The sequence below is a fragment of the Manis pentadactyla genome, chromosome 2, assembly GCF_030020395.1.
Source record: "Manis pentadactyla isolate mManPen7 chromosome 2, mManPen7.hap1, whole genome shotgun sequence".
NCBI classification, from domain to species: domain Eukaryota; kingdom Metazoa; phylum Chordata; class Mammalia; order Pholidota; family Manidae; genus Manis; species Manis pentadactyla.
Window position 1 is genome coordinate 100,999,761 of NC_080020.1, and position 11,881 is coordinate 101,011,641.

At 40.7% G+C, this 11,881-nt stretch overlaps 1 protein-coding gene across 1 annotated transcript; it reads right to left on the minus strand.

Annotated features, from left to right (window-relative positions):
* Positions 1–5,399: 5,399 nt before the first annotated feature.
* HSPB3 (heat shock protein family B (small) member 3) lies at positions 5,400–7,284 on the minus strand. Its single transcript, XM_036900370.2, has one exon. The coding sequence runs from the start codon at positions 7,115–7,117 to the stop codon at positions 6,644–6,646; it is 474 nt and encodes a 157-aa protein (XP_036756265.2). The 5' UTR covers positions 7,118–7,284; the 3' UTR covers positions 5,400–6,643.
* Between the last annotated feature and the right edge of the window lie 4,597 nt (positions 7,285–11,881).

Below are 11,881 nucleotides of genomic sequence, written 5' to 3' on the forward strand. Positions count from 1 at the left end.
CTATCATTTATCATTGTGTAAATATGTGACGTCTTATAAGGAAACCAACCGTCCCAGTCTGCCTGGAATGTCCCAGTTTCAGGCTTGGGCATTCTTGGTCTGTTGGTCACCCTACATCTTTATTTCATTTGATCTTAAAAACAACTCTGTGATGAGTACTATTATCCCTGTTTTATAGATGAGGAAACTGAGACATAAAGGCATTAAGCAAACTGACCAAAGTTGCCCGACTAGAAAGTTGTGAAGGTGGTACTCAAACCCCTGGCTGTCTACATTTGTTTGCTTTCAGAGCCTGCTTCCTAATTACTCCTTTTTTTTTTTTGCCATAAAGCTACAGTCCTTAGAGGTTCCATTTATTTCTTCCTTTTCTCAGGGATAAAATTGATTTACAGACTTAGCACCAAAAAAACCTATTTAGAATTTCCTAGATAATTAAAAAAGAAACTTCACAAGAGATTAATTGTATCCCATTTAATACCAACAGAAAATTAAAACTTCATTGAGTTCTCCAAGGCTTTGAATATTGCTAAGGGAATTTGGGCTTGGTGAGATGAAGTAAAATCACAGGGAAATTCTACCCTTTGCAAGAGCAGTGTTTCAGGAGAATGGTATGTGCTTGGCAGCTGCTTTGAGAAACACAGCAACCACAGTATAGTACTTCACAGAGGGAAGTGATGGTGGCTGTCCCATCCAATCCAATCCATTAGGGAAGGGGAGCAAAGGCGATATGCTTTCCTGGCCTGCCATTCATCCAAGAGAGCTCATTTGATTTTCCTCACTAATAAACTCTGAGCTTAAATGAAGTTCTGGGCTACATCTATAATTCAAATTGGAAAGTAATTTTCAATGCACTGAGAACTAGACTTCAGAAAAATAAGTCATTTGTACTTATTGCATTTTATAGAGTCATAACCCCTTGGGATTATTTGTTCTGAAGTTTCTGATTTCTTTGGAATAACTCAATAAAGTTGGGATATGTTCATCAAATGAGTAAAACACTTCCTTTCCGATGAAATTGTAGCATACTATATAGATACAGCCAGAACATTTTTTCAAGACACTGTGATGATTGTAAATTAAATGTTATATTTATAGAATACTTTAAATAATATTTACTGTTTCTTTCCTGATTACAAAATAATTTGTTTTTTTTATTTCTACAATGAAATTAAAGTGAAGACCCTAAAATTCCAATCATATAATCATTTTTGACACTTTTTAAGTTATCCTTTGATTCTTCTCTACATGCAATAAATATGGCATATTCATATTATTATGGAGTACAATACTGCCATGAAAATAATGTCCTAAACAGAAACTTATTTATATGGAAATATGCCCACTGAAATTAAAGGTGGAAATTTTATATGTGTTTTGTAACTTGCTTTCCTTCTTTAACTTTAGTGAGCATTATTCCACTCTAGAAGATGACTTTTATGGACAATAGAGGATTTCATAAAATAGATTTTAGTTTTTTTACTTTAACAAATTTCATGTACTTTCAATGCTTCAAATTAAAGAATACCTCACATTTTTTTGTGCAAAGTTTGTTACTATATCATTAAAGTAAATTATTTAATTCTTGCTCTTCCACTATGAAAATCATATCAACAGCCTCAACATACTACCTGGCAGAAAGGTCTTACTGATTTATGATACAAACCAGCAGCAAATAGATATTGTTTTACCACATCAACACTAAATGTCATACTTTTTACTCTCAAATATACACTAAAAAAATCACAAATATTTAATTTATAAATATTTCCATTTATGTTACTGAGAGCTGCAGTCAGAGGGAGGCAGCCCCTGCCAGGACCTGGAACCAAAGCAGCAAGAGTCAGAGAAAAAAATACCCGGATCTCTTTTTCCTTCTCCTTGCTGCTCTCTTGCTGATGCCTTCCATTGGGTGACTCCACCCTGAAACCGAAGAGCAAGCGCCTGGGGCACAGAACACGTCAGAGAAAGGCAGAGAATGAAGAATAACCACACACTTGATATTTATGGCATTTTTGGTTTTCACATTTACCTTTTAAGCTCACTTACAATTTTACTTTTTGGTATTTAATATGCAATAGAGATAAGCTTTTAGTTTCATTTTTCTAGATACCTCTGCAGCTATCTTAGAGGCATATATTGAATAATTTTCCTATTTATTTTAACTAAATTTTTATAATGGGGATCTGTTCAGAGTTTTCTACTCTGTTCCATTGATCTCCTGTGCAATTACACAGTGCTTTAATTATTGTAGCATGATAATATGTTTTACCATTTGGAAGAATAGCTCCTAAGTATTCTGAAGCTCTGATGAAAAGTATTGGGAAGAGTAGCTTTGAAAACTGGGAATAAATATCAAATATAAAGAGTTTTTTATTTAGATATATTTTGAAATGGATTCTATTAAGAGGTATGTACAAATTCTAATTAGTTCTCCAATATAGAAACTCAATATATATTACTAGATAATACAAGGAGGTTTTTTTGAAACATAAACAAAGGAACCACTGATAATTAGCCATATGCTGTAGTCCCCCCTTATCCACAGAGGACACATTCTGGTGGATGCCTGAAACCACAGACAGAGCCCTACATACATTGTTTCTTCCTGTACATATATACCTATGATAAAGTTTAATTTGTAAACAAGGCACAGTAACAGATTAACAACAACAATAATAAAAACAACTATAACAATATACTGTAATCAAAGTTATGTGAATGTGATCTTCTCAAAATGTCTTATTGTATTTACCCTTCTGCTTGTGATGATGTGAGATGATAAAATGCCTATGGGATGAGGTGAGGTGAGGTGAATGATACGGGCATCGTGACATAGCATTAGACTACTCTTGATTAGCATTCTAACTACATTCTAACTACTTGTCATGAAGAGGACTATCTGTTTCCAGACATCAGCTCGCTGCAAGTATCTGAAACCATCAGAGTGAAACTGCATATAAGGGAGGACTACTGTACTCTTGTTCTGAGAAGATACCTAAGTAATTAGAAGTCATTGTGTGTCTTTGATTATCTCTTGTGGAGAACAAACTACCCAAATCTTGGTGGCTTGAAACAACACCAGTCACTTATTTTCGTGAGTCTTTGTGTGGGCTGGGCACAGTTGGACAGTCCTTCTGCTCCATGTGGTCTCATCTGGAGGCTGAACTGGGCTGGAATGTCTAAGAGAGATCACTCTTATAGCTGGTAGCTGGTGCTGGCTATTTGGCTGCGAGCTTAGCTGAACTGTTAGCCTGGTTCTCCAAGGGGCTCCTCCATGTGGTTTGGGTTCTAAAAGGAGTGCTCAGAAGAGTATGAAAATGGAAGCTTTAAGTCTCTTCGGACTCAGCCTCAAGTTACATAGAACCACTTCCGTCTCATTCAGTTGGTCAAAGTGGGTCACAAGGCCAGTCCACATTCAAGGGGAGGACAAATTGCCACTCCTCTTGTCAAGAGGTGGAGTCTAAGAATTTTTGGCCATCCTCAATCCTGGGCTTGCACTTCCCAAATAAAGTGTTAGCACTTCAATCCTTGTCTCAGGCAATATTTTGTAGAAAAGGTTTCCTAAGAGAGGGCTGTAACAAGAGTACTCACTTTCCTGGCATGCTGGATATTTCCTCTTGCTCCCAGGAGTCGCTCTCCACTTTTTCTCCACCCTGCCTTCTGCCCTGGGAGGTGGTTGAGATACATCAACCAGGAGCCCACACCCTCTGGCTACCAGTAAGGTCCCACCAATGGGATACCCTGGTAGGAGATTGGAGGGAGAAAGTATTTAGTCTCCTGGTGCCTGTGAGAGGTCACCGTGGGCTGGTTGTGTCTGCTGTCATGAAAGTCACAGCTAATGGCCACCTCTACTCAACTTTCTTTTTGGTTTCTGAGACCTGCTTCCTCCTCTCAGCCCTTTGGCCCTAGGGGACATAATAGCTCCACACTCCTACCCTCAGGTTACACACTATCCCTTGCAGCTCCTTTCCACCCTGCCCATGCCTTTGTAATTAATCTCTTTATAAATAAATCATTCTAATTTGAGAGTGCCATCTGTTTCCCTTGGGACTGGTAGTGAAAGGAATGGTTAAATTGTAATATGGTTTATCTGTGCTGGAATAGTGCATAGCCCTAGGAATCAGTTCATGTTCGGTAGCAAAAGCAAGTGTTGTACAGGTTTTTATTTTAATTACTTAAGAAGTCAAGCAGTCAGAGTTCTGGCAGGAAACAGAGTTCCATCACCTGAAAGGGACTTGAGTGAAAGATCATTTGTGGGAGAGCAAGCAAAGTAAAGGGAACAGGGATTGGTAAATACGAGGGAAAAGAATAGGCAGAAAACACTACCACCCCAGCTGCTGAAGAGGCAAAAGGAAGAAATGGTGTTTCTACACCAGAACCTAGTACAAGCCAGAGTCATGGAGGACTGGCCATCTCTCCAAAGCTCTGTTCATGGAGGGACACAGGCCCAGCCAAGCCTCATCTGCAGCGGCTGGCAGTGGGGAAAGAAATGCCCTGACCTTTCTCCCCTCCTGCCCACCATCTTCTCCCTCCAATCTTGTCTCCAGCCCATGCCTCCTATTGGCTGAACCCAACTGGAAACACGATTGACATGGCCCATAGGGGTCAGCGTGCTTGGGCTCAGAGTGGAGCCGAGGAGGGCAGAGGGAGGATGGGTTTGGGTTGGTGGGAGGCAAGGAAGGCAGCAGAAAATAACCAGTACAATTGGGATATCAAACGCTATGCAGATATAGTACTAATTTTGCAAAAAAGTGAGATGTATTTATGTATAAGAGAAGGCTGAATTAGAAATTTAAAGTAGCTATGTCATGGTAATAGAGGAATAATAAATGGTTTTTATATTTTAGAGTGTTTGGTCTATTTTCCAAATCAAAAAATGTCTGTGTTTGACTTTAAATTCCTCTTAAGAAAAAAATACATGCTAATTGGATGATGTGATTATTTTAGTTCTCATTTTTAAAAGATGTAAGTTTCCTCGAAAACCTATCAGTGGCTGCTTGAGGTAAGAATTTCACTTCTTGGACTTTTCCAGAAGTAATACATCATCTAGAGTAAGATCAAGGCCAAATGAAAGGGGTTTTATGTTTCCTGGTATCCCAAAGCTCTAGTTAGTTTTCTACTATCCTGCCAATCGCTGATAAAGATGTCATGGGACAAACGGTATCCCACTTCTAATCATATCAGCAGATGTTACCGCACTAATTAGTATTAATTTTGTAATGTAGCAGAGGTGGTGTGTGATAATCACTTTGTCAAACAAACTTTCTTATGTGAGTTAGATGGACAAACTCGGGTAAACAAGCGTTAGCAGATAGCTTTACAATCCTCTCAATTTAATTAGACTATAAACAAACATCTTTCTCAAATCACATTTGTTTTGAGAACTGCTTTTGTAACTCTGATTTCATTTTCAACTATTGCTTCTTGACTTTCATGTTGCACTTGAGCTACAAATGAAGCTCTCCAGAGGAGTGTGGCGGCATTGCCAGCAGTCTGCATCTACTCGGGTGTTTTCCACACCCAGCCTTCTCTATTCATAGTGCTGTCCTCGGACTCACCGGCTCTCATGGGCTGTGGGGCAAAAGCAGCCACTTCCTCCTCAGAAGTATCTAGTGTGTGCAGAATGAGACAGAAAATCTTTGGAATGTCACAGACCAGCTGTTGAAGACACTATTCCTAAAGCAAATCCTTAACCTTCACCAATGTCTCAGTCCTGCTGCTGAGGGGAGGCCGCAGTTAGAAGACAAACAGCACTCAGCAGCAGGCTGTATAACCTCTCAGCTTCCACTATCTGCCAGGCTATTTAAAGCTAAGCATTACGCACAGAGAGCAAGCGCATTGCATTTTGCCATCTTGCAAAATCTAAAATTTTAAGTTGCAGCATCTAAAGAGCACAGATTAAAACTCTTTGAATTCAGTAGTTGTACTTTTTAAGAGGGCTTTGTAAACTTAATATTAACTTATAAGAATATGAGTTAACACACATCATATCAATATTTCATAAGTATCCATAGAACATATGTTGTTTTTTAGAATACATTCAAACAGCATTCAGTTTAGCTTTCAAAAAATAAGGTACTTATTTGGAACCTTTTAAAAATAAAGTTTAGAGCTGAGGATTCCAACATACATTTAAGGAAGTAACAACTGTAGTGAATCCTAAATATATTTCAGACCCAATTTCCAAATCCTCTATTTTAATCTCCAGACTCTATATTTGCAAAGTTCTACTTTAAATAAAATATGCTGAGGAGAAACACTTGTCAAGTGAAAGGCATCACAACTTGTTTTAGCAGTACAAAAAGTTTTCATGAAATGGATAAGAATTCTGCAAGTTAGTATGGCTCTTTTGCCATTTGTCATTTATTACAGATGCAGCTTCTCTGGCACTGCTGGGTAATGAAATACTTCTGAGTCCTCTCTAGTATCAAACTAGTCTCCTAAGGTGTCCATGTTTCAGGTTTCAGAATATCATCACTTTGAGCTATAGGATATTTAACAATTTTCTCATCTGAGTAAGAACAACAGGGACAACCTCAACAGACCAGGAACTATGTCTATATTTTTAATCTTCATAAAAATCATTTCAAACATGGACAATACAAACATTCCCCTGGTACCACTGGCTGAACTGTAATCTTCCTCATGGTGAGTGAACAGGAACCGATTCAGTCCCAGCAGGATCCTTTACTTCCACCACCAGAATGCCATCGTGACAGAGAGTCGCAGACAAATCTTTGGTTTCAATGCCATCTGGCAGTTTATACTGTCGGGTGAAGCTTCTTGAGATAAAACCATGCTCGTCCATTCTGGTTCCATGTTGAGCCTTAATCAGCAGCCAGCCTTCGAAGGTCTGAATGATGATGTCTTCGGGGAGGAACTGGACCACGTCCAGCAGGATCTGGAAGCGGGCTTCCCCTTCCCGGGGTGGCATCTCTGCCGCTGAGTCCAGTGTGGGAGCCTGGGGTGCCCTTGCTTTCCCCAGGTCCACAGTGGTTGGCCCGGGCAGTGCATATAAAGCATGATCCAGTCTGCAGGCTTCCAAACCTCGAGCTTCAAACTCCTCTTCATAACGCACTGGAGTCTCTATAAGGTGCCTCAAAATGATTTTTGCCATAGTGGAGGCCAAACCAGCATCCAACAGCTTCCCTTCAGTCTATGCTCAGTCAATGGTGAACCCCTGCAGTTGCCTACTGACTGGATTATCAGTTGGAGCAGCTATTTGCTTAGAACCCTGCGCAGATGCAGCCACTTAATTATGCCTGAATCATACCACCACACACTCACTCTCGTCTTTTCACACACGCTGACAATGAACAGCTATTTATAGGGCATGTTTCATAGTTGCGTCTGGCACACAGCCTGCTCAGGCTGCCCAGTCGAGGAGTGGCCTTACGTTCTCAGTTATTGTTGGCCAATGTATCTGCCTTGCTTACCTCAAAAGAAAAAGACAGTTAAAATCAGAAATAGTATTTGAAAAATACCTGAGTGTTCTGTCCTTGTGAACTACAGTGATCTAAGGAACTATGACTTCTTAGAAACTCCAGAGATGTGCACTCATTTTATAATATGAATAAGACTGCCTTTATCACACCAGGTGCAAAGCTGGGGATAGATGAATTTAACTGGAACTGATTAGGAATCAAAATACACATACATATTCAAATCTCAAATATTCATCAGACCCTCAGCCCTCTGTCTTATATATATATTTTTTTATTTAAACTTTTGTCCTTAAGGGACATCTGAGGCATATCTGTCAGGGCTTATTGTATTTGACTCATCAAAAATGAAATCAGACAACTAAGTAGATAATGATGTCAAACCTCAGAATGAGGGATGGGGATGGGGGAACATAGAATGGGGAATCTTCATAATGAAAATAAAACCACAGGGGAGAGAAAGATGTTAAAGCTTTAAGCTATTTGATATTAAAGCCCAGAAAACCAAAGATTAATCTAGCAGAAGATCTATTGAATTGGCAAAAATAAATTACATGTAATTTCTTAACTATAATGCCTTTATATTAAACTTACATTAAAAAAGGAGACAACTATTTATCCACTGCTACAGAAGGATCTCCAAAACACATTAAGTAAAAAAAGAAACGTCCAGAACAGCAAATAATATGCTACTATTTATACTTTTTTACAAGTAGGTATTTGCTTATATAAATAGAATCTCTCTGAAAGCCATGTCACTGGGAAGAGCAGTGGCCTCCTGAGATGGCAACAGAGAGCTGGGGAGGCAGGGAGGAGACTTGCTTTTCACTATAAACATGTCTGTGCTTTTTATTTCTATAGTGTGTGTACAGTGCACATACCCACAAGATGGTTTGAAGTGAAGAAAACTTCCTCTCCACCCAAGAATTTTCTAGAATGGGTAAACTGGAAACCACTTTCTTAAAAAAAAGTTCATTTTCTTAGAATGAAATAAAAATGTCTATAAAAAGTAAAAACCGGAAAACACAAAGGAACAGTCTCCTTTAGCTCCTTTTTAATTACTCTGTTAGTCTGTGGACATCTTGGTATATAGACTTAAGAACATGCCATAAGAATGTGCTTCACTCTCAGCTTTTTTGACCTGCACTTTACAGGGTGGTGGCCCTCAAGGGAAAAGTGTACCCTGTTAAATAATGTTAATGTCCTCTGGCTCATAAAATATTGAGAGATGTGTTCACCAGTGCTGCTCTGAGTGGTAACAAGAATACAACTCACTGGCCAGTAGCAGGAAATAGATAAGATTTTAAGGATTAGCTTTAAAATACTAGAAAGAGTTCCCAGCAAAACTGAGAAGGGACAGAGATTTTTCCATACACCTGCTGTCTCCATACTTGTGCAGCTTCCCCTGTTACCAACATTCCCCACTGGCATGTACATTTTTTACAACTGGTGAACCTGCAGTGACACAGTGACTCACTGTCAGTGTCAGATATTCTGTGGCTTTGGGAAAATGTATATGACATGTACCCTCTATTACAGTACCACTCAGAGTAGTTTCACTGCCCTAAAAATCCCCCATGCTCTGCGCAGTCATCCCTCTGTCCCCACCAACCCCCGCTCTAAAAAATTGCTCTAAAGATGCTGTCAGGATAAGAAGAGAAAAATGTATCTTGTTTCTCGCCTCCAGGGGCCTCTAAAACAGGCCAGGAGGACAAGATATGAGTGTCATTTGCCCGTGTGACTGTGTGAGTGACTTGCTGAGGCTGAAATGGAGTGTCCATGTTTCTGAGACTTCTGCCTCTGCCCATTTCCCCAAACTGCCCTTTGGTCCTAACCCTACACCTGAACTGCCTTCCTCCTCGCCAACAACAACCTCGACCTTTCTCCTTTTCAAGAATTTGCCAGGCTTCTGAATGGGTCTCCTTGCCCCCACTCCTGTCTATCTGTCCATCCTCCACAATGTAACCACAGCAGCTGTTTCAGAGCACAGTTTAGATTATGTCTTTCCCTTGCTTAAACGCCAATCAGAAGCCTCTCCTTGTAACCAGAATGAAATCCAAAATCCTTACCATGGACTTCAGAATCCTTTTACGTGGTCCCTGCTGACCCCCTCCCCAACTCTCTCCCTTGATCCTAGGAGTCAGCTACACGGGCCTCCTGTCTGTCCTTGAATACACAAGCTTGCTTATTCCTCGGGCCTTTGCATGTGGAATCCCTTTTGCTTTGAAAGCTCCGCCCCCAGAATGTCTCAAGGTTGCTGCTGTCTACCATCCAGGCTTGTGGGCCAGTGTCACCACTTCAGCAGGTTTCTCCTCTTTCCTGACCATCCAGTGAGAGTCCTCCATCACAGAGCACTATGTTATCTTCATCGCTGTTGTCAGCATCTACCTTATGTATGGATTTATATTCCAGTTAGGGAAGGCAGACAGTGGCACTTTGAGGTCAGAAATTCAGTGTTCACCGATGTATCCCCAGCACCTAAGATAGCCCCTGGAAAGTGATAGAGGGAAAAAATCATAACTGCTACCAATTTTGCTGGCCCTCAATGCAGCTTGGCCATCTCCTGTGTCCTTTGGCCAGCTTCTCCTATTTCTCCAAAGTGGAGGTGCAAACTTCTTCCTCTCCTCTCCTCAGGCCTTCCCTTGTGTCCAGGCCTCACTCTCCCAGATGAGGTGCCTCCCTTGAAGCCTTCTGCATTCATATCCAGACATCTCAGATGAGAGAGAAGCTTTTGTTTTTTTGCTCCATGAGAACTAATTTTGGCCTCCATGAGGGCAATATCACCCAAGTGAGAATGTATGGAATAGAATAAGAGAACATTCTACTTTTCCTCTTGAGAAGGCTAAGAAAAAAAATAGTTTGCATTCCTTCCTGATGAGAGGCTTCGGTCAAATGTTGAAGGGCTTAAGGAAGATAAGGCTCAAGTACGAATTTAGCAACCAGGCTGTAAGGCAGGAGTTTTACAGCCGCAGCGTGGAGAGTGACCACTGGGCTGCAGATATAAGGAGCTGGGCTGTGAGGGGAAGGGAATATATATAAAATCTTAGCTATTTGATAATGGATTGTGGTCCTCCAGACAGAGGACCACAGTACTCAAACAAACACAAAGTATACCTGTATTAAAATTTCATGGGAGAGAGCAAGGAGAAATTAGATGAAAAATGTCTTAAAAGACTCCTGCAGAAAGGAGTGCAATAATACAAATGGGCAAATGCACTGTTCTAGTCAGCTTCACAAATTGCTCATGCAGACCCCATGCACAGGGGCCCATTTTGGGGATCCAATAACAACTAGGCTTGGAGTCTGAGAAGGCGCCCTAGAAAGAGTGGCCTCTCAGCCTGGATAGCATGGATGATGAAGGCTTTGGGCAGGCGAGCCGTGAGGGGAGCCTGAGTATCCCCATCACAGAATGGTGCATTCCAGGGCTAGAGGCCGAAGAGAGCGCTGTGGTTGCAGGACACGAAGGCCTTGGTGTGGCTGCAGTACCTGTTACAAAGTAGGAGGTGGGGGAAATGAGGTCAGAGAGGTGAGCAGGGACCAGACCATGAGGAGCCTTGGAAGTCATTTTAGTTGGGGCAAATAACATTTTCAAAGCTGCCTGAATTTCACCAGTTGCTCTAGGAATGACAACAGAATTCTTATTTTAGAATAAACACTATTCTTTATCTCTTTGTAATCAATAGGCCCATTATAGGTTTTGGGGGTTTTTTTTCCCAAATTAAAGTTTAGGTTCTATTCTGGAATATTGCAGTTAACTTCACGAAGACCCAAATCAGTGCCTTTTTTACTTTTCTGACTAAACCTACAATAAGAAATACATTTATCATCAGCACCCTGTGAACACACATTTGCATATACCGGGTACAGGACACCTAGCTTTACTGTATGGGATGTGCTCTGTTGGTCTCTGATTCCACTTTACTTACATTGAGCCTTGCAACTCACTGAATTGCTTTCACAACCCCAAAATTGGTCGCAACCCACAGTTTGAAAACCACCTAATTAGATTTTTACATTATTAAGCAAGGAAGTTTATCATCTTTGTGGGGTGAATTACCTCTCTGAAGAGAGACTGTGATGGTCTTTACTGGCTTTTCTTCTATGGCTGCGTGAGACACTGAGTCGGTAGGGAAGCAAGAGGTGCGGCGGGAACAAAGAGCATGGTTCATGTCCAACGCAGAAGAGGTTAAGAATGTTAAGGATGGAAGCATGGGCCTAGGAGCAAGGGCATCTTTGACATCACCAAAGGGACAGCCAGAGGCCAGGTAGGGGCAGAAGTTAAACTATAGTTGTGTGTGGAGTGAATATTTCATATAGACTACAATTTCAAGGAACTAGGTGGAAGACGTGTAAAGAATCCACTAGAAGCTAACATAAGGTCTAGAAGGCTTGTTTTGTTTTAATAAGACGTTCTTAAGAAAATTGACCATTAGTCTGAT